Source organism: Oryctolagus cuniculus, chromosome 16 (assembly GCF_051225735.1).
Source record: "Oryctolagus cuniculus isolate XC-2025 breed Fujian yellow rabbit chromosome 16, ASM5122573v1, whole genome shotgun sequence".
Lineage (NCBI taxonomy): Eukaryota > Metazoa > Chordata > Mammalia > Lagomorpha > Leporidae > Oryctolagus > Oryctolagus cuniculus.
Window position 1 is genome coordinate 2,784,993 of NC_142882.1, and position 24,953 is coordinate 2,809,945.

A 24,953-nucleotide genomic window follows, 5' to 3' on the forward strand; every position below is an offset into this window, starting at 1 on the left:
CCACAACAGCTGGGGCTAGGGACAGGGTGGAAGCTGGGGCTAAGGACTCCATCCGGGTCTCTCCGTGTGCTCTCAGGTACTTGAACCCTTACTGCTGTCTCCGAGGGTCTGCACTAGCAGGAAGCTGGAATCGGAGCACTCGAACCTAGAACCTCGGATACCAGAGGCAGACATCCCAAGTTCTGTCTTAACCCCTGTTGCCAAATGCCAACATTCTTTTTATTTTTTAAGGTTTTATTTATTTATTTGAGAAAGAGAGAGAGAGAGGGAGAGACAGAGAGAAAGGTCTTCCATTGCTAGTTCACTCCCCAAATGGCCGCAACGGCTGGAGCCAAGCTGATCCAAAGCCAGGAGCTTCTTCCGGGTCTCCCATGCGGGTGCAAGGGCCCCAAGCACCTGGACCATTTTCTGCTGCTTTCCCAGGCCACAGCAGAGAGCCAGATTGGAAGAGGAGCAGCCAGGACTCGAACCGGCGCCCACGTGGGATGCCAGCATCACAGGCGGAGGTTTCGCCCAACTATGCCACAGCACCAGCTCTCGTTTAATTCTTAACAGCCCTAAGAGGCAGGAACTACTGTCTCCAGGTGACTAGCAAAGAAACCCAAGCCGAGAGAAGCGGGGCAATTTATCCCAGTCCACACAGCCAGCCACGTCGCCTCTCTAGCCTCAGCATCCTTGCCTGAACCAGGGCAGGGACAGTAGCACCTCCTCATCGGGGCTGTCCAGCAGATGCCGTGAGCTGGCACGGCTTTCCCTGGGTGGTTCCGGGGCATGAATGCAAATCCACCAAACCTGGCATCGAAGCCATGTATACCTGTTCCAGTTCTCGGTGGCTGGAGTGCCCCAGTCAGCCCTCATTAGGCTTTAGTAACACTTAATCCCTTTCTAGCCTCCAGCTAGAACCCGGCACAGATTGGTCTACAATGTATTCATTTTGGAGCTTGCTCACCTTCTGTGTGGGTCCTGTCCACTTGGTGCTCACTGTGGATGACAAGGCATGCTTGCTAAAGGGAATTCACCGAGGGTGGGTAGGTGTGGGGGCGGTGTTCCCAGGGGCCCAGGAATGCAGCGCAAAGCTGTGGAAATCTAGATAAGCACTACAGATGATATCGGTGGCAAGTGACTGGTTTTGAAATTGTATAACTATGTAAGATGTTATCATTGGAGACAACCGGGTAGACAGAGATACGTGGGTAAGGGCATCATGGCTGCAGCTTCTTGCAAGACTCTAGAGAGTTTAAAATGAGACGTGTGCGGGGACAGGTGTTTGGTACAGTGGTTAAGGTGCCACTGAGGATGCCTGCATCCCACACCGGAGGGCCTGGGTTCAAGTCCCAGCTCCGCTCCTAACTGCAGCTCCCGAACCCCTGCTAAAGCACACTCCCGGGGGGGGGGGGCAGAGCAGAAGGTTCAAGCACGTAGGGTCCCACCACCCACACAGGGGACATGGACAGAGCTCTGGGCTCTTGGGTTCAGCCTCACCCAGCCTGGGCTGTTTCAGGCCTCTATATGGGAGCTCTTTGTCTCCCCCTCTGTCTCTTGGTTCTCTCTCAAATGAAATAAATATATATAGTTTGTAACAAGAAAGATTTGGGGCTGGGGGCTTGGCACAGCAGATTAAGTTGCTGCCTGCAGTGCAGGTATCCCACAGGGTGCCCATTAGAGTCCCAGTTGCTCCGCTTCTGATCCAGCTCCTTGCTAAAGCTCCTGGGAAAGCAATGGAAAAGCCCACATGCTTGGGCCCCTGCAGCCACATGGGAGACATAGAAGAAGCTCCTGGCTTCAGCCTGGCCCATCCCGGGCTGCTGCACCCATCTGGGAAGTGAACCAGTGGACAGATGATCTCTCTGTTTCTTCCTCTCTTTCTGTTACTCTGACCTTCAAATAAATAATAAAATAAATCTTTTTTTTAAAAAAAGTTCCCCTTTAAAACCTAAGTTTTCAGGGCCAGCGCTGTGGCATAGCCGGTAAAGCCACCACCTGCAGTGCCGGCATCCCATATAGACATCGGTTCGAGTCCTGGTTGCTCCACTTCCGATCCAGCTCTCTGCTATGGCCTGGGAAAGCAGTGGAAGATGGCCCAAGTGCTTGGGCCCCTGCACCTGCGTGGGAGACCCAGAAGAAGCTCCTGGCTCCTGGCTTTGGATGGGCCAAGCTCTGGCTGTTGCAGCCATCTGGGGAGTGAACCATTGGATGGAAGACTCTCTCTCTCTCTCTCTCTCTCTCTCTCTCTCTGCCTCTGCCTCTGCCTCTCTGTAACTCTGCCTTTCAAATAAATAAATAAATCTTAAAAAAAAAAAAAAAAAGAAGCACCTAAGTTTTGGGCTTCTCTCATCCAGGATTGCAGAGTGGAGCTGGCCCTGGGTCTGTCCTGTGGGCACCCTTACACCGAGGTGTGCTCCCCTTGCCGCCTATCTGTCAGATCCCACAGTTCACAAGGACCGACCAGATGCTTTACGAAGAACTGGAAGGCTCCAAACAGGAAGACATGACAAGGAGATGCGAATGCTGATTACCCTGCCTTCCACAGAACACACTGTACACCTGTGTTAACATATTAGACTGCATCCCATAAAAATGTATCACATACTAATCCTAAATTTTACTTTTTAAGTTGTATGTATTTCTTTTTTATTTTTATTTTTTTGACAGGCAGAGTGGACAGTGAGAGAGAGAGACAGGGAGAAAGGTCTTCCTTTTGCCGTTGGTTCACCCTCCAATGGCCGCTGCGGCCAGCACACCGCGCTGATCCGATGGCAGGAGCCAGGTGCTTTTCCTGGTCTCCCATGCGGGTGCAGGGCCCAAGGACCTGGGCCATCCTCCACTGCACTCCCGGGCCACAGCAGAGAGCTGGCCTGGAAAAGGAGCAGCCAGGACAGAATCTGGCGCCCTGACCGGGACTAGAATCCGGTGTGCTGGTGCCACAGGCAGAGGATTAGCCACGGTGCCGGCCAGTTGTATTTTTTTTTTTTTGGACAGGCAGAGTGGACAGTGAGAGAGAGAAACAGAGAGAAAGGTCTTCCTTTGCCATTGGTTCACTCTCCAATGGCCGCCGCGGCCAGCGCGCTGCGGCCGGCGCACCACGCCAATCCAATGGCAGGAGCCAGGTGCTTCTCCTGGTCTCCCATGGGGTGCAGGGCCCAAGGACCTGGGCCATCCTGCACTGCACTCCTGGGCCACAGCAGAGAGCTGGACTGGAAGAGGGGCAACTGGGACAGAATCCGGCGCCCCGACCGGGACTAGAACCCGGTGTGCTGGCGCCGCTAGGCGGAGGATTAGCCTAGTGAGCCGCAGTGCCGGCCAGTTGTATGTATTTCAAAAGCAGAGAGACAGGCAGAGAAATCTTTCACCCACTGGTTCACTCTCCAAATGCCCTCAACAGCCAGGGCTGGGCCAGGCCAAAGCCAGGAGCCAGGAGCCCCCTCTGTCTTTGTGTGTGTGTGGCAGGGACCTGAGCCATCACCCGCTGTTTTCCAGGTGAGCGACAGCAGGAAGCTAGAAGGAGGAGCAGAGCTGGGGTTCAAATCCAGGAACTGCAAGATGGGGCGCAGGTGCCCCAGGTTGCGCACTCAGGGCTGTGCCAAGTCCCGCTCTCCAACAGTTCTAAAAATAAAGAGCAGTTGGGGGCAGTGAGTGGAGCTGCCGCCTGCAAAGCTGGCATCCCACGTGAGTGCTGACTGGAGTCCTGGGGGCTCCACTTCCGATCCAGCTCCCTGCGAATGCGCCTGGGAAGGCAACAAAAGGTGGCCAAAAGGTGGCCCAAGTGTTTGAGTCTGCCACACAGGTGGGAGCCCGAGATGGAGTTCCAGGATCCTGGCTTTGGCCTCGTCCAACCCTGGCTGTTGTGGCCATTTGGGGAGTAAACTAGCATGTAGACCATCTCTCTCTCTCTTTCTCTCTCTCTCTCTCTTTCTCTCTTTCTCTCTTTCTCTCTCTTTCTCTCTTTCTCTCTCTCTGTCATCCCCTTTGTCTCTCTCACCCTCTCTCTGCAACTCTGCCTTTCAACTAGATAAAATAAATCTTTAAAAAAAAAATAAAAGAGCAATTGACATAGGTTTACAATCAACGGATAACCCACACGTAGCATGCAACATAGCGCTGCCTGCAAGAAGATGGACATTCCAACAACGTCACAACGTGGCGAAACCTCAGGACACCGTGCTGCTGCGCTACATTTTCTGCATGTCTGCAGATCTGCTCGGCGCAGGTGAACAGCACGGCTCACGCCGGTGCTTCCGTGAGCGAGGCCACTGGTGAGCGTCTCGAGTGTGGGAAACCCTGGCTGCTGGTCCAACAGGGGAGGAGGGAGGCGGCTGTGCACCTGACAGCTCCCAGCGAGTCTGGCAGGTACAGCCTGAACACACCTGGGATTGCAGTCACCTGTGGGGGAGGTGGAGATACAGGACGGGTGGAGGACAAGTCACTTTTCCTGGGTGCCTTCCTTCCTAGCTCCCAGACCAACAGAAGAGAGGTGTGAGATGTCCCACCTAGTAGGAGGCACCTGCAGCCCTGGCACCCGCACAAGCCTCAGTCGTCCCCAGGAGCGCTCTCCGTCTTCCCAGAACCCCACCGCACTGGGAGGAGAGCTACCAGGTGAAACACAGGACGCCCAATCAAGCCTGAACTTCAGATAAGAGGCAAATAGCCTGTCAGCATAAACGCACCCCAAGTAATGCGTGGGAACGACTTGTGCTAGACAGTGTTCTTCATCGACCTGAAATCCAGATTCCAGTGGGCGTCCCCGTGTGGGTTAAGCTGTCACTTGGGATGCCTACGTCCCACGTCAGGTTTCAGTCCCACCTGCGCTTCTTCTTTATATTTTTAAATAAGATTGATTGATTTGAAGGGCAGAGTTACAGAGAGTGATGGAGAGACAGAGAGAGAGAGAGAGATCTTCCGAATTATAGTTCACTCTCCACAAGGCTGCAATGGCCGGGACTGGGCCAGGCCAAAGCCAGGAGCCAGGACTCTATCCAGGTCTCCCCCATGGGCGGCAGGGCCCCACGTACTGGCGCCATCACCTGCAGCTTCTTAGGGTGAACATTATCAGGCAGCCAGACTGGGAGTGTGGGCGCTGGGACCCGAACCAGACACTCCGATCCAGGCTGTGGGCATCCCAAGTCACAATGTATTTATTTATTTTTTTCACATGGCCAAGTAACAGTTTAGCCCTCTGTGCCCTATCCAGCTTCCTAGCCAGCTCCCTGCTAATGCACGTGGGAAGGCAGCAGGAGATGGGCCAGGTATCAGGTCCCTGCCACTCATACGGGAACCCTGGATGGAGTTCCTGGCTCCTGGGCTGGCCTGCCCATCCACAGCCACTGCAGCCCTGTGGGGAGTGAACCAGCAATGGAAGATCTCTCCCTCCCCATCTCTCTCCCTCCCCCATCCCTCTCCCTCCCCCATCCCTCTCCCTCCCCCATCTCTCTCCCTCTCCCAATCTCTCTCCCTCTCCCATCTCTCTCCCTCTCCCATCTCTCTCCCTCCCCCATCTCTCTCCCTCCCCCATCTCTCTCCCTCCCCCACCCCATCTCTCTCCCCCCCATCTCTCTCCCTCCCCATCTCTCTCCCTCCCCCATCTCTCTCCCTCCCTCATCTCTCTCCCTCCCCCATCTCTCTCCCTCCCCCATCTCTCTCCCTCTCCCATCTCTCTCCCTCCCCATCTCTCTCCCTCCCCCATCCCTCTCCCTCCCCCATCTCTCTCCCTCCCCATCTCTCTCCCTCCCCCATCTCTCTCCCTCCCCCATCTCTCTCCCTCTCCCCATCTCTCTCCTTCCCCCCATCTCTCTCCCTCTCCCCATCTCTCTCCCTCCCCCATCTCTCTCCCTCCCCCATCTCTCTCCCTCCCCATCTCTCTCCCTCTCCCATCTCTCTCCTTCCCCCATCTCTCTCCCTCCCCCATCTCTCTCCCTCTCCCATCTCTCTCCCTCCCCCATCTCTCTCCCTCTCCCATCTCTCTCCCTCCCCCATCTCTCTCCCTCCCCCATCTCTCTCCCTCTCCCAATCTCTCTCCTTCCCCCCATCTCTCTCCCTCTCCCAATCTCTCTCCCTCCCCCCATCTTTCTCCCTCTCCCAATCTCTCTCTCCCTCTCCTTCCCTCCCTCTCTGTCACTCTGTCTTTCGAATAAATAACTAAATCTTAAAAAAAAAACACAGTGATTTCCTTTCTGTATTTATTGATCCCATATTCATCAATCTCTTGTACATGAAATGGGATTTCTATTTGTGGGACTCATTTTAAGACAAGTACACAGGGCTGGAGCTTTGGTGCAGTAGGTTAAACCAACACCTGTGACACCGGATCCCATATGAGCCCTGTTTGAGTCTCCCCTGTTCCACTCCAGATCCAGCTCCCTGCTAATGGCCTGGGAAAGCAGCAGAAGATGACCCAAGTGATGGTGCCCCTGCACCCATGTGGAAGACCCAGATGGAGTTCTGGGCTCCTGGCCCAGGGCTTGGCCTAGCCCCAGCTCTTAAAGCCATTTTGGGAGTGAACGAATATTTTTCTCTGTGTGTATCTCTCTCTCTCTCTGTAACTCTGTCTTTCAAATAAATAAATTAATTAAAAAAATAGATAAGTGAACTTGGGGCAGGCATTTGGCCTAGTGGTTAAGCTGGTTAAGACTACCGCAGCTGGGCCAGTGCTGTGGCACAGCGGGTAAGGCTGACGCCTGCAGTGCCGGCATCCCACATGGGTGCCAGTTCGAGACCTGGCTGCTCCACTTCTGATCCAGCTCTCTGCTGTGGCCTGGGAAAGCAGCAGAAGATGGCCCAAGTCCATGGGCCCCTGCACCCATGTAGGCTCCTGGCTCCTGGCTTCGGCCTGGCTCTGCCTGACTATTGCAAGAATTTGGGAAGTGAACCAGTAGATGGAGATAACTATATATATAATTAATCAAAAAGCACATTTACATTTAAAAATAATTTATTTATTTGAAAGTCAGAGTTACACAGATAGAGAAGGAGAGACAGAGAGAGAGAGACAGAGAGAGGGAGAGAGAGAGGTCTTCCATCTGCTGGTTCACTCCCCAGATGGCCACAATGGCTGGAGCTGTGCCAATCTGAAGCCAGGAACTTTTTCTAGGTCTCCCACGCGGATGCAGGGGCCCAAGGACTTGGGCCATCTTCTACTGCTTGCCCAGGCAACAGCAGAGAACTGGATCAGAAGTGGAGCAGCCGGGACTCGAACCGGTGCCCATATGGAATGCCAGCACTGCAGGTGGTGGCTTTACCCGCTACGCCACAGCCCCGGCCCCACATTTACATTTTAGAAAGGAGATTTGAAGGAAAGAGAGTTGTGATTCCACAGCTGGCACACAAACCCCCATAACTAAAGCCTTGAAAACTACAAGGTTTGCCTAATACACTTTGCTGTGTCCCTCCCATAAACACTGGGTAATAAAAGGTTTGGTCTACCAGATGGACCGCAAGGTTTCAGTGTGTCTTACCCCTTAGAAAGCACGTCAGGGTGGGCGTCCAGCAATCAAGACACCCATATCTCCCACCAGAGTGCCGGGGTCCAGTGCCCGGCTCCAGATACCAGCTCCCTGCTAATCTGCACCCTAGGAGCAGCAGTGATGGTTCCAATACTTGTGCCCTGCACCCACGTGGGAGACCTGGACGGAGCTCCTGGCTCCTGGCTTTGTTCTTGCCCAGCCCTGGCTGTTGCAAGTATTTGGGGAGTGAGCCAGGGGATGGAAGATCTCTCCACCTGTCTGTGTCTCTCAGCAGAAGAATCAAATTCAGAGGCAGGTGGGGGCAGAGGGTGCAGAAAGAGTGGGAACGTAAGAGAAGGGTCTCAGCGCGGAATGGGGCGACGGTGACCCAGGTGGACACCACGTAAACCAATTACTGACCCGCACGGCTGTGTGTGCTTACTGTGTAGATGCTACATGGCAGAAACTGTCGCCATGACATCATGGAACTCTTCCCGCATCAGCAAAAACCAGTGTGCGGCCAACGCTGGGATTGCGGTAGGTTAAGCCGCTGCTCACGCTGCCGGTCTCCCCGTACCGGAGCACTGGCTCAAGCCCCGGCTGCTCCACTTCCAATCCAGCCCCCTGCTAATACGCTTGGGAGGTGGCAGTGATGACCCAAGTGCATGGGTTCCTGCCACCTACACGGGAGACCCGGGTTGAGTTCCTGGCTCCTGGCTTTGGCCTGACCCAGCCCCAGCTGCTGTGGCTGTTTGGGGAGTGAACCAGCAGGTGGAGGATCTCTCTCCCTCGCTCCCTCTTGCTTTCAAATATATCTAGGGAAGGAAGGGAGGGAGGGATGGAGGAAGGGAGGATGGAAGTGGGGGAGGGAGGGAGGGACAGGTGTGTGGCACGGTAGTCAAGCCGCTGCCTGCATCCCACATCCGAGTGCTGGTTCAAGTCCCAGCTCCTCCACTTCCGAGTCCAGCTTCCTGCTAATATAAACCCTGGGAGGCAGCCGTGATGGCTCCAATACTGGGGTCCCTGCCACCCATGTGGGAGACCCGGATGGAGCTCCTGGCTCCTGGCTTTGGTCTGGCCCAGCTCTGGCCATTGTGGGGTTATCTGGGAGTGAACCAGTAGATGGAAGGTCTCTGTCTTTCTCTTCTTCTTCTCTCTCTCTCTCTTCCTCCCTTCAAATAGAGAGAAAAGCAAATCAATAAAAAGTGCTTCTTTTTGTTCTTAGTCTTTTTCTTATTGAAATGTTGCTTTTTTTTCAAAAAAAAGATTTATTTATTTATTTATTTGAAATACACACACACACACACACACAGAGAGAGAGAGAGAGAGGTCTTCCATCCACTGGTTCACTCCCAAAATGGCTGCAATGGCTGGAGCTTCCTCCAGGTCTCCCATGCGGATGCAGGAGCCCTAGCACTTGGGCCATCCTCTACTGCTCTCCCAGGCCACAGCAGAGAGCTGGATGGGAAGTGGAGCTGCCGGGACTCAAACCGGCGCCCATGCGGGATGCTGGCACCTTGCCTGCTGTGCCACAGCAAGGCCTCTGTTCACTAGGTCTGTATTTGGGTCTAATGCGTGTTCTTTCTTTTTTTCTTTTTTCTTTTTTTTTCTAATGCGTGTTCTAACATGAGATCGGGAATGCACTATTGTGCGGTCATGTTTCTCTGGAGAAGCTGATGTTTTCAGGAAATGTATTTCAGATTTCAAATAAAATGTGTTTCTAAATTTCAAAGCAAAATAATAATAATAATTGAAGTACTTGGACTGCTGCATCTTTAGGTCTTAGTGTTGAACAGCAGTTCCAGTCCTGGCTGCTCTGCTTCCAACCCGGCTCCCTGCTGACGTGCCTGGGAAAGTCGTTGGATCCACGCGCCCACGTGGGAGACCCAGATGGGGCTCCCGGCTCCTGGCTTCAGCCTGGCTCAGTCCCAACCATCGTGGCCGTTTGGGGAGTGAACCTGCGGATGGAAGACCTCTCTCTCTCTCTCTCTCTCTCTCTCCCCGCCACTCTGCCTTTTGAATGAATAAATAAATCTTGAACATCTTTAAAGTGCCCCCACCATATCCAGTCCGTCCCTGAATGAGCCACTTAACGCTGACAGCAACAAGCCATCCTCAGTGAACACAGGACGCAACGTGGTGGACGCTTGTCATCCCCAGCCAGCCGGCCCTGAGCCTTTGACACGCCCCTCGTCCGCGCCACCACGCCCCGCCTCCCGGAACAGCCTCACTTGCTTGTCCCTGTGTCCCCTCATGGAAAAAGTTGATGACGGCGTTCGTCAGCTGGGTGTCTCCAGGAGCGATTACGAAGGAGAGGTCTCAGGGGCTCCCAGTTTGGGAGGTCTGCAGGGCGCCGGCCCTGGGCTGCGGCAGGGAGCGGTGGCAGGCGCCAGCTGGAACCAGGAGCAGAGAGAGGACGGGGTGAGGCCACACTGGCCCTTTGCAGTCACTCATCTTTCAACGTTCTGGACTATAGGAGATGCCTTTGTTTAACATGGTATCTCTCAGACAGACCTCCTGTTTGCTATTTCACTCCCCAAATGTCCACAACAGCTGGGGGCAGGCCAGGGCGCGAAGCCAGGCACTAGCAACTTAGTCTGGGTGGCAGGGACTCAAGTACCTAAGCCACCGTCACCTGCTCATCCAGGGTGTGCATCGGCAGGAAGCTGGCATCAGAGGCAGAGCCAGGATTCGAACCCAGGCCCTCCTCCAACGGCAGATATAGGCTTAGGCACTGCAGGAAACACCCACCCGAGGCCTGCTCCTTTAAGATAACCCGCCACGCGAATGACTTCCCAAGGGCAGCATCCCGACGGCCTCTGGACCTCCTCCCAGACCCCATATCCTGATGGCTCCCCACCACCTCCCGGTAGCGCCATGGTGGGGCCAAGACTTTGACACTTGAACCTCTGCGGGGGGAGACACGGCACACAGCCAAGTCAGAGCAGTCATGGCTTCTGTCTCTGGAAATTTGCTTCTCCAAGATCCAACCACTCTTTCGGGGCGTGGGGGGGGGGTTGACATCCCACTCCTTGTAGGATGCTGGTGGCAGTGCCCCCCACCCTGGTGACTGGGACCTCCTACGGCACTGTCCTCTGAGCCCAGTCTCTGTCGGTTAATTCTGAGCGAGGCAGACAGAGCTCCTACCCACTGGTCCCCTCCCTGACACACCCACAATGGGGCCCGCCCAGGGGTCGAAGGCCCGAGCCGGGAACTCGACGCAGATGGCCCAAGTACTGGAGCCCTCACTGCTGCCTCCCAGGGTGGGCAGGAAACCGGAGTCGAGAGGCAGAGCTGGGACTCAGACCCAGAGTATGTACCTCTGGGACTCAGGGCCAGGCGCTGGGCACAGGGGTTAGACACACGCAGCCCATGCGGGAGGCCCTGGGTTCGATTCCCAGCTCCCTGTTAATGCACACCCTGGAAGGCAGCAGGGATGGCTCAAGGACCTGGGTTCCCACCTCCCACGTGGGAGACCAGGATTGAAACGTGGGCTCCGGGCCTCTGCCTGGCCCAGCTGTGGCTGTGGCAGTGGACAGGTGGGGTGTGAACCAGCAGATGGGGGGGGGGGGAGGTGCTCTCTCTGTGTCTGTCTCTCTGGCTCTCAAGTAAGAAAATTAAAAATATAGAGGGGCCGGCACAGTGGCATTGTGGGTAAAGCCACTGCCTGCAGTGCTGGCATCCCATATGGACGCCGGTTCAAGACCCAGCTGCTCCACTGCTGATCCAGCTCTCTGCCATGGCCTGGGGAAGCAGTAGAAGATGGCCCAAGTCCTTGGGCTCCTGCCCCCATATGGGAGACCTGGAGGAAGCTCCCGGCTCCTGGCTTCGGATCGGCACAGCTCCGGCCGTTGCAGCCAATTGAGGAATGAACCAGCAGATGGAAGACCTCTCTCTCTCTCTCTCTCTCTCTGCCTATATTCTCTCTGTGTGTAACTCTGACTTTCAAATAAATAAATAAAACTCTTTAAAATCTATCTATCGAGAGAGAGAGAGAGAGAGAGAGAGAGAACTCTACCATGTGCTGGACACTCTTCCCAAGTTGCTTTTATTATTAATACTTTTTAAAAAAGATTTATTTATTTGAAAGTTGGAGTTACACACAGAGAGAGAAGGAGAGGCAGAGAGAGAGAGAGAGAGGTCTTCATCCGCTGGTTCACTCCCCAGATGGCCACAAAGGCTGGAGCTGTGCTGATCCGAAGCCAGGAGCCAGGAGCTTCCTCCAGGTCTCCCACTTGGGTGCAGGGGCCCAAGGACTTGGGCCATCTTCTACTGCTTCCCCAGGCCAGAGCAGAGAGCTGGATTGGAAGTGGAGCAGCCGGGTCTTGAACCGGCGTCCATATGGGATGCCGGCACTGCAAGCGGCGGCCTTACCCACTGCGCCACAGCACCGGCCCCTATTAATACTATTATTTTAAAATTTCAGGTCCCTCCCACTTTGTCAGCGGTTCTTAGCTGGGAGCAAGGCTGCCCCCTGGAGGGAGCTGGTCTGAGACATCTTTGGTTGTTTCCACAGTGGGGGGAGGTTCCCGACCCTGTTCAACACCCCAGGGAGCACAAGGCACTCCCCTCCCCCACAAAGCGCTCTCCAGCCCTAACTGAAGTGCAACGGACTAAAATGAGCTCAAAGAGAACAGCGAATACCAAAGGCCGCGGCTGAAAGTAAGGGTATCAGCTCCTAACACTTTCACATTCGTGTACCCAGACCCCGTGTAAGACAGCTTAAGCGCAGGTTCCAAGTCCCGGCTGCTCCACTTCTGATCCAGCTCCCTGCTACTGGCCTGGGAAAGCAGCGGAAGACAGCCCAGGTGCTTGGAACCCTGTATCCATGTGGGAGACCCGGATGGAGCTCCTGGCTTCAGCCTGGCTCAGCCCTGGCCATTGCGGGCACTTGGGGAGTGAACCAGTGGATGGAAGATCCTCTCTCTCTCTATCTCTCTCTCTCGCCTTTCAAAACCTCTGCCGTCATAGTTTCGGGTAGTGCTAACGTGCAGACGTGCAAAGCGAACCTTCCTGGACAGGTGGACGGTACTAGCTCAACCAGGAGGAAATGTGTCTGAGCTGAAATGCACACTCTGGGGAGGAGCTGGACGTGGGCAGCACAAAGCCGACGCTGGGTGGCCGACTGAGCTGCGTGCGTCTGCACCCGGAGGCCCAGCACCGTGGCTGGGGTGGGACTGAGCAGGGGATGCTGGGACGCTCTTTAGGGAGTGATGGAAAAGCCAGCTCACTACGGCTGGGGAGGCGGGGGGCGGGGTGGGGAAGCACCAAGTGGGAGGGGCTGTGGGGGCAGCTGGCGCCCCGCCTTTCTCCCCAGGGCAGGGCAGCAGCTGGGGACAGGCTGGGCCACCTGCCTACCTCACAGCAGAAACTGGGACAGCACTGCCCTCCCACCCCCACCCCAGCCAGGGAAAGTAGAGATAAAGGTTAATTTCCAGACAGCCGGGCGCCGTCGGCTCCCCGCATGGAGGCCCTGCTTGCAGCCATTAGCCCGCATCTGGCCCTCTCTTGTGCCTTGGGTGCCTTCAAGGAATGTTCTAGACTCTTCTGCCTCCATGTGTTTCCCTCTGTCCTGTCCTTGATGGTATCAGGCTGGGAGTGAGACTCCATGTTCCCCTCCCCAACACTCACCTTCCTCGGGGCTGATGCCATGGAGCTCAGTGAGAGCCCAGCGCTTGGGCACTGGGTGCTGGGTGAACTCCTAAGTATACGACAAAACCCACTTCAAAGAGACTCTCATCTGCGAGGAGTTCTTGGGCCCCCTGGTCCCCAAGGTAATGCAACAAAACTAACTCACATCAGGAGCTAATACAGGGGGACTGGTGCTGTGGCGCAGCGGGATAAAGCCCCAGCCTGCAACACCAGCATCCCATGTGTGCACCAGTTCAAGTCCCGGCTGCTCCACTTCTGATCCAGCTTCCTGCTCTCTCTCTCTCTCTGCCTCTCCTCTCTCTGTGTAACTATGACTTTCAAATAAATAAATCAATCTTTTTAAAAAAGATTGATTTATTTGAAAGGCAGATTTACAGAGAGAGAGAGAGAGAGAGAGAGAGAGGTCTTCCATCCGTTGGTCACCCCCCCAATGGCTGGAGCTAAGGAGCTAATGCAGACTGAGCTCCAGGGTCCCAGCTGGCCACACTGCAGGCATTTGGGGAGTGAACCGGCGGACTGAAGCTCTGTCTCGCCCTGCCCCTTTCACTACGCCTTTCAAATAAATCAAGGTTCAAAGCAAAAGGGGCACTGGGCTTAGGGGCGGGGAAGGCAGAGGGGCAGGGACACCCCAGACATGGCAAGGACTCTGCCTGCTGCCGCCCCGCACCCATTCACTTCCCTGGCTAACAAAACCCTCAGTGCTTCAAGGCCCCGGGCTGGGCGCCAGCTCTCCCGCACCTGCCCTGCAGGCGACCCCGAACACCGGTGGTGGTCTCTGTAGGACGAGGCCCTACCGGAAGTCTTGGGAAGCCGGGGCCCTGGCTCAGTCCTGTCCGGGACGTCAAGGCCAAGACGAGCTGTCGGCACGTTGGAGCTGACTTTTTAAAGCCAAAGCAAAGAGTGAAAAAAAAAAAAAAAAGCTGACCAATCTGTCAAGACCGGGACGCGAACGTGCGGCCTTGGGAGTTCTTTACTCCCTCAGAGGCGCCGCTTCCGCATCTAGCTCCGCCCCCTGTTGACTCCGCCCCCGGCATGGCCCCTCCCCGGGCCCACGCTGCTTTTCCCGGAAGTGGGCGGGCCCAGCGCTAAACGGCGCTCCGCGGGCGCATAGCACGCCGGGAGTTGTAGTCCCGCCATCGGACGGAAGCCGAGACGGACGCGCGGCGGCATGTGGCCGGGAATCTTGGTGGGGGGGTCCCGGGTGGCGGCAGGCAGGTGCCCCACGCTGGGGCCCCTCCTCGCCGCTCGTTTCCCCTCGCAGCGGACGCCTGAGAGCGACCTCGTCCCGCGGCGAAGCCTGCACGCGACGGCGGCCCGGGCTCTTCCGCTCATCCCCATAGTGGTGGAGCAAACGGTAGCGCGGCCCCCGCGGGGACACGGCCCGAGGGCTCGGGGCTCAGTGGGGACGGCCGGCCCCCCGACCCCTCACCGCCATCTTTCTGGCCCAGGGTCGCGGCGAGCGCGCCTACGACATCTACTCGCGGCTGCTGCGGGAGCGCATCGTGTGCGTCATGGGCCCGGTGAGCGCGCCGCGCCGGGGCCACCCGCTGAGCTCGCCCCGACCCCTGACCTCTCCCCTTTGGTCCTCGGGGGGGGGGGGGGCTCCGCTCTGGACCCGGCCCCTCCCCTCCCCTCCAACCCTCTTCCTTCCTCTGAGTCCTGCTGGTGCCCTGCTGACCCCTCCCCAAGCCCTCTCGGCCCCTCTCGGGTCCCCAGCGCGCCCCCTCACCCCTGGGTTCCAGGCCCTGTCCCCCTTTCCTGCCCGCGGCCTGCCATTCGCCTTCCTGCGCCCCACACCCCCCCGGGGCCCCGTCCCGATGCCTCCCTGGGCCCTGGACCCCTCCCCTGGGCCCCCCAACGCCCTCCCTCTTACAACCCATCTGGGGACACCTGCAGATCGATGACAGCGTGGCCAGCCTGGTCATCGCGCAGCTCCTCTTCCTGCAGTCCGAAAGCAACAAGAAGCCCATCCACATGTACATCAACAGCCCCGGTGAGCAGCGCGCCCCCCCAGGACGCCGCTGGGTGACTCCGGGGACCAAGACCCCGGGCCAGGGATGTCCTCTCTCTGGGGAAGAGGTGCGGACTTTCCTCAGAATCCCAGAATGGCCCCGAAAGCCCCTGGGAGGTACCCATGGCGTTGTGACAGTGAGCTGAGCTGCCACCTGCCGCACTGGTCCCCTACCAGAGTGCCAGTCTGAGTCCGAGGAAGGCGGCAGAAGACGGCCCGGGTGCTTGGGTGTCTGCCGGCTACGTGGGAGACCCCGATGGAGTTCTGGGTGCCCAGCCGTTGTGGCCATTTGGGGAATGAACCAGTGGATGGACAATATCCCAGGGGAGTCAGTCTCCCCTTAAATAAAATAAGCGATCTTTAGGAATAAGTAAATAAATGAGTAGGTTCACAGGCCAGCAGCGGAGTGACCCCACATCCTGTGTTACCCACTCGACCCGGTCAGCATCGCTCGGTTGATGTCTCCCTTCCCAAAAAAAGATAAACGAGGGCCGGCGCTGCGGCTCACTAGGCTAATCCTCCGCCTAGCGGCGCCGGCACACCGGGTTCTAGTCCCGGTCGGGGTGCCGGATTCTGTCCTGGTTGCCCCTCTTCCAGGCCAGCCCTCTGCTGTGGCCAGGGAGTGCAGTGGAGGATGGCCCAGGTGCTTGGGCCCTGCACCCCATGGGAGACCAGGAGAAGCACCTGGCTCCTGCCTTCGGATCAGCGCGGTGCGCCAGCCGCAGTGCGCCAGCCATGGTGGCCATTGGAGGGTGAACCAACGGCAAAGGAAGACCTTTCTCTCTGTCTCTCTCTCTCACTGTCCACTCTGCCTGTCAAAAAAAAAAAAAAAAAGATAAATGACCACAGTTGGAGCCCTACCTATGCCAGGCTTTTAAGAGCAAAACAAAACAAAACATTATTTGAGCTCTCGTCCACTGGTTCCCTCCCCAGACGCCTGCAGCAGCCCGGATCTCAGTCCAGGTCTCCCCCGTGGGAGGCACCTGCTGCCCCCCAAGGTGTGCATTAGCAGGGAGCAGAGCCAGGATTCGAACCCAGGCACTGGGTGGAGGATGTGGGTGTCCCAGGCAGAATCTTATCTGCCGTGCCAGCCTTCTCGAAACATTTGTGAGCCCTGCTTTCAAGGGCTGGGGTGGGGGTGGGCTAGGGAAAGGGAGGAGGAGGAGCTGGCCGGGCCCCTCACCACCACCATCCCCCCACCCCCACCCCTCTGGCCGCAGGCGGTGTGGTGACCGCAGGCCTGGCCATCTACGACACGATGCAGTACATCCTGAACCCCATCTGCACGTGGTGCGTGGGCCAGGCCGCCAGCATGGGCTCCCTGCTGCTTGCCGCCGGCAGCCCCGGCATGCGCCACTCGCTCCCCAACTCCCGCATCATGATCCACCAGCCCTCTGGGGGCGCCCGGGTGAGTGCCACTGTGGCAGGGGTCCAGGCTGGGGGAGGGCCGGGGCGGCTGTCAGGGCAGAGGAGAGGGCCCGGCCACACGCGTCCAGCAGGAGGGAGGGGGACCCGCGCGGGACCGCGGGGAGGAGTCTCGCTCTGCTGAGCCATTATTTGGCCCCGGGCTCATCAGGCGCAGGGGTGAGGCCCTGGGGGCTGGGTCTGGACTTGGGGGGCGGATCTGCCACCCCCTGGGATTCGTGAGCCCTGGGAGCCACTGCTTGTCCCTGGGCAGCAGGGGCTCGGACGTCAAGGTGGGCAGCCGCGCAGGGGTGCCGCTGACCCCACCCTCTGCCCTCTCCCCGCCCCCGGGACGTCGCCCAGGGCCAGGCCACAGACATCGCCATCCAGGCGGAGGAGATCATGAAGTTGAAGAAACAGCTCTACAACATTTACGCCAAGCACACGAAGCAGAGCCTGCAGGTGATCGGTGCGTGCCCCGCCCGCCGGCCGGATCCCCGGGAGAGCCGCGTGGAAATCGGTGGAAAGCCCTGAGCCGGCGTGGAGGAAGCAAGATTCCCGGGGCGGGGGGGGTGGGGGTCAGAAAAGATGCTCGCGTTCCGTGGCAGCCCAGACGCCCCCCCAGGAGCAGATGGGGGCGAGGGCGGAGGCTGCTGCCCTGCGCAGGGCGGGGCACGGGGAGGGCGCGGCCGCCGGGATTGGCTGAGGCCGGACACCGAGGGAGGTTGCCCGTGGCGCGTCCCCTGCCCCGGGTGTCACCAAGGGTCCTGAACAATGCGGTTGGGGAACCAGTGGCTCAGGTCTGTTCCTGGCGGGTTGCCCGCGCCGTGCACTCCCGGGGGCAGTGAGCGCTAACGGTCTATCAGGACACAGGGCAGCGTGGGAGATGCTCATGGAGAATGTGGACACCGTGCGTCTCCCACTGTCCCAGCTGCAGAGGTGCTGGCCATCTGTTAGGATCAGGAGCCGAGAGCTGCATCCGGGTCTCCCGCAGGGTGGCAGGGGCCCAGCACCTGGGCCATCCCTGCTGCATCCAGGCTGGCCCAGCTGCTGGCTGTGCCAGGCGTCCGGGGAGAGAACCAGCGGATGGGAGACCTCTCTCTGGCTCCCTCCCTGTCTCTGCCACTCTGCCTTTTAACTATATCTAAAGAAGCCTTTTCACAAAGCGAAATGAAAAGAGCAGCGAGGGTCACCTGGTCTGGCGTGTAAGGTGCCCACTGCCACATCCGGGCACCCGGCTCCGGCTCCCGACCCCAGCTTCCCGGGATGCAGCCATGATGGCTCCCGCGCCTGGGTTACCGCCAGGCTGTGTGGACGAGCCACGTGCAGCTCCCAGCTCCGGTCACGGCCGTGTGTGCCAGGGGCAGTGAACCAGTGTACTGGAGCTGTCTGTCGGATTTTTAAAAAGTCGGTAAAAATAATAATAAAATGGATACGTTCTTGATGGGGAAGCCGGCCGAGAAGGGGCGGCCCGGCAGGACAGGGACCTGTCACTCAACAGGCTCTGCCGCTTCAACCCCATGGGGCTTTCTGGCCCAGCAGGGTTGCTGCTGGCCTGTGTGGGCTCCCCACTCCCCTGGCCTCTGCCTCCCCTTGAGCCAAGACACCGAGGGCCCAGTCACCTCCCAAAGCCCCGCCTCCTGACATCATCCCCTGGGGGTGGGGGCGGAAGGGACACAGGGCCCGGGCCTGGCCTCTCACGCACCCGTGTGCTGCCTCCCCCGTCCCGCAGAGTCGGCCATGGAGAGGGACCGCTACATGAGCCCCATGGAGGCCCAGGAGTTCGGCATCTTGGACAAGGTCCTGGTCCACCCTCCCCAGGACGGCGAGGACGAGCCCGAGCTGGTGCAGAAGGAGCCGCCCGCGGTGCCCACGGAGCCTCCCGCCCCCACCAGCCCCTGAGCCTGTGAAACCGGCACAGAGCCCGCCACCCGAGGACCTGAGGGGCCCCACGCTGCCGGTGAGGGCAGCCCGGAGCCTGCCTGCAAGGGACTTTGCACTCCTGGCTGCCCCGACTGGCAGGCGGCCGGCCCGAGACACTGTGATTTTAAATTAAATCTTTGTGGTCTTTGCTGGGCGACTGCAGCGCCTCCCTGTGGGGCCCTGAGAAGAGGGAAAGCCACCTGCAGGGAGGGGAGAGGGTTCCGGTTTTATGGGTGGGGTCAGGGACAGCCTTGCTGAGGCGGGGAGGTGGGCCAGGGTCAGTATCTTGGGAAAGAACAGGGGGCACAGCCAGTGCAAAGGCCCTGGGGCAGGGCTGCTGGACGTGAGAGGGGAACCACGCAGAGGCCAGGGGCCATGGGAGAGAACAAATAAAAGTAGGGTTAACGAGCTCATCCTGGCCTGCTCCACTTCCAATCCAGCTCCCTGCTGTGGCCTGGGAAAGCAGTAGAGAACGGCCCAGGTGCACCCACCGGGGAGACCCAGAAGAAGCTCCTGGCTCCTAGCTTCGGGTCCCCTCAGCTATGGCTGTTGCGGCCATTTGGGGAGTGAACCAGTGGATGGAAGACCCCTCTCTCTCTCTCTCCCCCTCCTTCCCTCCAACCCCCTTTCCCAGTATCTTTGAAATAAATAAATAAATAAATCTTTTAAAAAACAACCTGACTCATTCTTGAGCAGCAAGTGGAGAACTTGGAGCTAAAGATCAGTGGGAAGCCCCTGGGTTCCAGCTGGTTTTTTGTTGTTGTTATTAGATTTTTATTTATTTATTTGAAAGAGTTACACAGAGAGAGAGAGAGGTCTTCCATCCGCTGGTTCACTCCCCAGATGGCCGCAATGGCCAGGACTGCGCCGATCCGAAGCCAGGAGCCAGGGGCTCCATCTGGGTCTCCCATGTGGGTGCAGGAGCCCAAGGACTTGGGCATCCTCCACTGCTTTCCCAGGCCACAGCAGAGAGCTGGATGGGAAGTGGAGCAGCCGGGATCCCATATGGGATGCCGGTGCTGCAGGTGGCAGCTTTACCCGCTACGCCACAGCGCCAGCCCCCAGCTGGGTTTTAAAGGCTGTGTTACAGATGGCCTGTGCGGGAGCCCGTGGGCCCCTGCCACCCATGAGAGACACCAGATGGAGCTCCAGGCGCCCGGCTTCAGCCTTGGCCCAGCCCTGGCTCTTCTCGGAGCCGTTTGTGGAGTGACCGTGGTTGGAAGAGCTCTCTCTCTGTTGCTTTGCTTTTCAAATAAATAGTTGTTTTTTTTTTTTTAATGAATTATATATAACGAATGAATTCAGGGCGTTTGGGGGGCTGTATTCATTGGTTACATTTGTTGAACTGTTCACTGTGAACACTAAATACACAGAGAAAAAGAGGACAGTGGAGCCCCGGGGGCCCATCCCGCCAGTTCAACAATCCATTCATGCCTGCTTCTGTTTAGGTTTTTTTTTTTTTTTTTTTTTTTTTTTCCATTTTTTTATTTTCAAGGCAGAGAGGGAGGAGGATCTTCCATCTACTGGTTGACTTCCCAGGCCACAGCCAGGAGCCAGGAGCTCCATCCAGGCCGCCGCGTGGGTGCAGGGTAGCTCCGGGGCTGCTTCCGATTCTCCCCGCCATCCACGCCCTAGAACAAATCCCAGGTCCTGTTTAATCTAAATATTTCATTAGGCATGCCTAAGCAACAAGGAATCGTCAAAAAAAGAGAACCACAATGACATTTTCAAACCAGAATAATATTGAGAGGGAAACGGATGCTACCTCGTTTTGACCTTTGACCCCAACTCCCGAAAAACTTGACCCACCCCATCATCGTGACCTTGACATCAGTCCTCTGACCCTCGTACCTTTGACCCCTTCAGCTCGCCCTAACTGTATCCTGCCCTTACTCTGGGGCCAACCCCATAACCCTGACCTTGGCTCAAATCCTATGACCTTGGCTCCCAGGCCAAGTCCAGTCCCGGCACCCAACACGCAGTCCCGGTGTCCACCCGCTGGGTTGGACCCTCCCACCTCTGATAAAAGAGGCGGAGTCAGGGTCTGCCGCTGACGGACTTGCTGCATAGGCAATAGCCTTAGCGGCCGCGGTCAATAGCACCAATAGCGCAGGAGAGGAGGCGGGCTCTGGAGGAAGCCAATGGCTTGAAAGGGCGAGCGAGCAGCAGCCAGTAGCCGTGAGCGAGAGGCGGGACTCCACGGAAAGCCAATCGCTGAAGAGGCCCGGCGCAGTCACAGCCAATGGCTCTGGGGAGAGGGCGTTACCCCGAGGCCCGCCGCTTTCACGACCCGGCTCCTGAGCGATGGCCGGGAGTGGGCGGCTGGCTTTGCGGACGCTGCCCGTGCCGGGCTGGGTACGGGGTTCCAGCCCCGCCGTGGTGAGCCGCTTGCGGGATGCGGCCGTGGTGCGGCCGGGCTTCCTGAGCGCAGCCGAGGAGGAGACGCTGAGCCGTGAGCTGGAGCCCGAGCTGCGCCGCCGCCGCTACGAATACGATCACTGGGACGCGGTGAGGCTGCCGGAAGGGGCGGGACCACGGCGGGGGCGGGGCCTGTCCTGGGGGCAAACCCGGGTTAGAGCGGCTGGGGCGGGGCCTGGGCTGTGGGTGGGGCCAGGCGGAATTGAGGCCGGGGACCCGGGCGGGGGCGGGGGCGGGGCCAGGGCTGGAGGCAAACACGGGTTAGGGCAGCTGAGGGCGGGGCCTGGGCTGTGGGTGGGGCCAGGGCGGGATTGAGGCCGGGATCCGGGCAGTGGCAGGGGCGGGGTCGGAGTGGCACTGGAGGCCGGATTGGGAACCGAGGGTTTGGGTCCAAGGTTAGGGGCGGAAACGGGTGTGGAGCAAGATGAGGAAGGGTCAGCGTTTAGGGGCAGAGGGGACTTCGTGGGCAGAGCCGGCACTGGGGACCGGGGATCCGAGCCGCGAGAGTGGGTTCAAAGCACTGAGGTCAGACCCGGTTGCGCCCGGGGCAGGGGTCGGGGTACCCACTTGAAACCCAGATAGGGTGATGGCCGTGGCACGGATGGGCTCCCCCCGAGAGGCCCAGGCTTGACCCCCAGCCCTCTGTCAGGCCATCCATGGCTTCCGGGAGACGGAGAAGGCGCGCTGGTCAGAGGCCAGCCGGGCCATCCTGCAGCGTGTGCAGGCGGTGGCCTTTGGCCCTGGCCAGACCCTGCTGCCCTCGGTGCACGTGCTGGACCTGGAGCCGCGGGGCTACGTCAAGCCCCACGTGGACAGCGTCAAGGTGGGCGGAGGCCAGAGCCTGACCGGGTGGGTAGGGGGTGGGGCCAGGGGCAGCAAGGCCACAGCCTGACCCAGTCCTGCGCCCCTCCTGCAGTTCTGCGGAGCCACCATCGCGGGCCTGTCCCTGCTCTCTGCCAGCGTCATGCGGCTGGTGCACACCCAGGAGCCAGGGCAGTGGCTGGAACTCTTGCTGGAGCCTGGCTCCCTCTACATCCTTAGGTACCGACTGCTCCAGAGCCCGGTCCCCACCAGAGCCCCACCAGCATCCCCCCAGAGCCTGCGCGGGGCCCCGGGGCGCACCCAGGCCAGGGGCTGCCCTCACCGCATTTCCTCCTGCAGGGGCTCGGCCCGCTATGACTTCTCCCACGAGATCCTGCGGGATGAAGACTCTTTCTTTGGGGAGCGGCGGATTCCGCGAAGCCGGCGCATCTCGGTGATCTGCCGCGCCCTCCCGGAGGGGCCGGGGACGGGGCCGGGGGAGCCCCCGCCAGCCTGCTGACCCCCCGCCCCCGCCCAGGCCTGTGCGCCAGCTCCTCGCAGAGGCCACACTGGGGAATCAGACTGGAGAATGGACGACGCGGGCATCCTCGCCCTGGCTGTGTTCAGGGCACTGGGATGGGGAGGTGTGGGAAGGCGGTGGCCCTGGGTGGCGCCTCCCCAGGGGGAGCTGAGACGGACATCATGGCGCGCACACACACACGGGCTGGGTGAGTCCCAGGGCCAGCAGAGCGAGTTTCCTTTATTGTGTCGGTTGCTGGTGCCCCAGCCCGCCTCCCCTTCCATGCTGTCCCGTCGGCACCCACATCTCCAATAAATAAGTCGGACGAGCTCCATCCACGCGCGCGGGTCCCAGGGCACCGGCTGGAGCCTCAGCCACAGCCGCAGGCGGCCGCCGAGAGCTGGGGCAGCCGCTGCCAGCGGAGACGGTCGTCAAGGAAGGTCACGTCGGCGTAGCGCGTGGGCCGGCAGCAGGGCCCGCCGTGGGCTCGGCCCTGGGCCTGCAGCCAGGCCAGCGTCAGGCCGTGCTGGGTCCGGGCGCTGCGGGGGCAGCTGCCGGCGCAGTAGCGGAAGATGACCCTCTCCTCCGAGGCGAAGCCCAGGCCCAGCTCGGCCACCGGCAGGCTCAGGCTCCACAGCTGGCACGGGCCGGCGGGGGCTCGGCGCACGCGGGCACCTGTGGGAGAGAAGGGGACGCTGCTGGGCACAGGGTCTGGGCAGGACGGGGCCGGGGAAGCCACACGAGTGGCCGGGGGGCTCCTTACCCAGCGGGGGCGTCCAGCTCCCTCCAGCATCCGCAGCCTGCTCGGGCGACAACGTCTCTTCCGCCACCGAGGCACCCAGAGCCTCAGGGCCCCAGCCCAGCTGCAGGGACAGCAGCAGCAGAGCGCCCAGCAGGGCTCGTCCCATGGCCATCGCGACAGGCAGGGTCTCCCGGGCCGGGGCCCCCGTGTCCCGAATTTATGCCCTGCGGGGCTGTGGAGCTAACCTGTTCGCTGCCGGCCACTGCGGCCCCGCCCCCCTGGGTCCCAGCTTCAGCTCCTACTGCTCCAGGCCCCCTGCCCTCCGAAGGGTTAAGGGCTCACCCCCACCCCACCCAGACATTCCACAGACCCACTTCTGACGCCCCCTGATTTACGAGTGGTGGCGGCAGCCAGGGCCAACCCAGGCAGTGATTGGTGTTCCCCCTCCACCTGCTGTCTGCTGGGGGACGAGGTGGGCTCCCTGCCCGGGCGGGGAGCCCCCATATCATGTGCCTGGGAGGGTGGTGGTGCCCCCAGTACATGCGCCAGGCAGGGCAGCTGGGGTGGGTGGGCCAGTGGGGTACCCATCCATCATGGCTGCCACCCCCTCGGGGATTAAGTCATCAGCGCCCTGTCTCCGGGCCTGGCAAAGCCGCTGTCAAAACAGGAAAAGGGAGAGGCCCTGGGTCGTGGGGGCCAGGACTCCTGTCTGGAAGGCAAGCTGAGCCCCACGTCCTGACCACAGCCCTGTCCTGGGGTCCAGGAGCTTCAGGGCCCGAGGGGAGCTTCCGGAGGAACCTAGCATGACAGGCAGCAGCGACGTGGACTCTGGCGGCTTCCACGCCCGGGCCTGCGTGGCCACCGATGCTCATGCAGACCCAGCCCTGAGGGGCTGCTGGGTGCTTTTGACGCAAAGGAATGCAGGTGGCTTGTTTGCCACCGGAAGAGGGACTGCAGCCCACCCAAAAAGGGCAGATGAGGTAGGAGCAGGTGCAGGGCTAGCGGTTAAGACATGGCTGGGGACAGCCACATCCACCTAGAGTGCTGGATTTGAGTCTGGGCGCCCCTCCCAACGCCAGCTCCCTGCGCATGCGCACCTTGGGGGGCAGCAGTGAGGGCTCAAGTGCCTGGGCCCCGCCCCCAACGTGGGAGCCCCGGATGGAGGCCCTGATTCCGTCCTGGGCCAACCCTGGCTGTTGGAGGCATTTGTGTGTGCCTTTCAAACCGGTAAACAGTAGATTGGGAATCGCATCCCTCTACCCCCACCCAAGCCAACCTCCAGAAGAGATTCCCGGGGTGCTGGCTGTGCTGTATGACCGGGGAGACGGCGGCCACCTCCATCCCGGGGCACGCGCCACAGCGCAGCGGATCTTAGTACAGAACCTCAGCGACGTTCAAATAAAAGAAATGCCACTTGTCAGGTGCCAGTCAGGATCAGAGACCTGCGTAGGGCGCACCCCACGGTGGCTCGTGTCCTGTACCCCAATGAGACAGGTGCACACAAGGGAAACAGGCCTGGGGCTGGGACCCAGGCTCCCGCTCCTAGCCACGGGGTCACACCGCGGTCCACGTGGCAGGGCCAGCGAGAGCCGCTTCCTGGCAGCGCACAGAGGCCTGGCGGGACAGGGACATTCCTGGGAATTAGCCTGGCATCTCCGGCATTCGCTGGGCAGGGACTTTTCCACCTGCGTTCCCCACCCGGGCCGGGTCACCGGGAACCAGGCTCAGCAGCAGCGGCTGCAGCCAAATCCCGTTTCCGGCCATGGTATCAGCCCAGCGCTCTGACCGTCCCATCCCCCTGGCCAGAGCCCGTGGTGATGCCTGCCTGAGAAAACCACCACAGGGGCAGAAAATCGGGACCCCGGAGAGCTCCCTGGGTAGAAAGAAGCGCTCAAAAGCCCAGGCCAGCAGCGAGAGGGGGTAGGGGTCCGGCGACGGCGCTCCCTGGGCAGCTGCGGGGAGCCAAGGCCATCCCCGACGACCCTGGCGCCCTGTCCAGGCCCCGTCACAGGGGCCGCGTGGCCAGGGCGCCGGCATCCAACCGCT

General features: G+C 59.6%; 3 protein-coding genes and 1 long non-coding RNA gene across 7 annotated transcripts; 2 read left to right on the plus strand and 2 right to left on the minus strand.

The window, feature by feature from the left end:
- The first annotated feature begins 14,223 nt into the window (after nucleotides 1–14,223).
- Nucleotides 14,224–19,099, plus strand: CLPP (caseinolytic mitochondrial matrix peptidase proteolytic subunit). Of its 4 annotated transcripts, none has more exons than XR_016223195.1 (7): nucleotides 14,224–14,442; nucleotides 14,537–14,608; nucleotides 14,985–15,167; nucleotides 16,320–16,507; nucleotides 16,867–16,972; nucleotides 18,236–18,463; nucleotides 18,867–19,099. XR_016223195.1 is itself a non-coding variant. In XM_089316206.1 (6 exons), the coding sequence occupies exons 3-6, from the start codon at nucleotides 15,146–15,148 to the stop codon at nucleotides 18,403–18,405; spliced, it is 486 nt and encodes a 161-aa protein (XP_089172332.1). In that variant the 5' UTR covers nucleotides 14,224–14,442; nucleotides 14,537–14,608; nucleotides 14,985–15,145; the 3' UTR covers nucleotides 18,406–18,576. The 4 variants fall into 4 exon arrangements, 2 of the variants coding, with proteins under 2 accessions (XP_089172332.1, XP_069914860.2); XR_011382826.2 differs by having other exon boundaries at nucleotides 14,985–15,081; XM_089316206.1 differs by lacking the exon at nucleotides 18,867–19,099 and having other exon boundaries at nucleotides 18,236–18,576.
- Nucleotides 19,100–19,666: 567 nt separating this feature from the next.
- On the minus strand, nucleotides 19,667–20,482 carry LOC138845627 (uncharacterized). Its single transcript, XR_011382828.2, has 2 exons — nucleotides 20,346–20,482; nucleotides 19,667–20,057 (listed from the first exon to the last, which is right to left on the minus strand). It is a non-coding gene; the product is annotated as an uncharacterized LOC138845627 (long non-coding RNA).
- Nucleotides 20,054–22,499, plus strand: ALKBH7 (alkB homolog 7, RNA demethylase). Its single transcript, XM_070058760.2, has 4 exons — nucleotides 20,054–20,934; nucleotides 21,494–21,667; nucleotides 21,761–21,885; nucleotides 22,006–22,499. Exons 1-4 carry the CDS (start codon nucleotides 20,731–20,733, stop codon nucleotides 22,163–22,165), a joined length of 663 nt encoding a protein of 220 aa, XP_069914861.1. The 5' UTR covers nucleotides 20,054–20,730; the 3' UTR covers nucleotides 22,166–22,499.
- On the minus strand, nucleotides 22,487–23,212 carry PSPN (persephin). The gene is made up of 2 exons (XM_089316214.1): nucleotides 22,914–23,212; nucleotides 22,487–22,840 (listed from the first exon to the last, which is right to left on the minus strand). The coding sequence occupies exons 1-2, from the start codon at nucleotides 23,077–23,079 to the stop codon at nucleotides 22,536–22,538; spliced, it is 471 nt and encodes a 156-aa protein (XP_089172340.1). The 5' UTR covers nucleotides 23,080–23,212; the 3' UTR covers nucleotides 22,487–22,535.
- Nucleotides 23,213–24,953: the final 1,741 nt, after the last annotated feature.

Excerpts from the sequence above, each read along its gene's own strand:
- PSPN (XM_089316214.1), bottom strand. The coding sequence starts at position 23,079 with ATGGCCATGGGACGAGCCCTGCTGGGCGCTCTGCTGCTGCTGTCCCTG. Across the intron at positions 22,841-22,913 it reads GCTGGGTAAGGAGCCCCCCG|GTGCCCGCGTGCGCCGAGCC; the intron begins GCCACTCGTGTG and ends TCTCTCCCACAG.
- ALKBH7 (XM_070058760.2), top strand. The coding sequence starts at position 20,731 with ATGGCCGGGAGTGGGCGGCTGGCTTTGCGGACGCTGCCCGTGCCGGGC. Across the intron at positions 20,935-21,493 it reads AATACGATCACTGGGACGCG|GCCATCCATGGCTTCCGGGA; the intron begins GTGAGGCTGCCG and ends GCCCTCTGTCAG. Across the intron at positions 21,886-22,005 it reads GGCTCCCTCTACATCCTTAG|GGGCTCGGCCCGCTATGACT; the intron begins GTACCGACTGCT and ends TTCCTCCTGCAG.
- CLPP (XM_070058759.2), top strand. The coding sequence starts at position 14,257 with ATGTGGCCGGGAATCTTGGTGGGGGGGTCCCGGGTGGCGGCAGGCAGG. Across the intron at positions 15,082-16,319 it reads CATGTACATCAACAGCCCCG|GCGGTGTGGTGACCGCAGGC; the intron begins GTGAGCAGCGCG and ends CTCTGGCCGCAG. Across the intron at positions 16,973-18,235 it reads GCAGAGCCTGCAGGTGATCG|AGTCGGCCATGGAGAGGGAC; the intron begins GTGCGTGCCCCG and ends CCCGTCCCGCAG.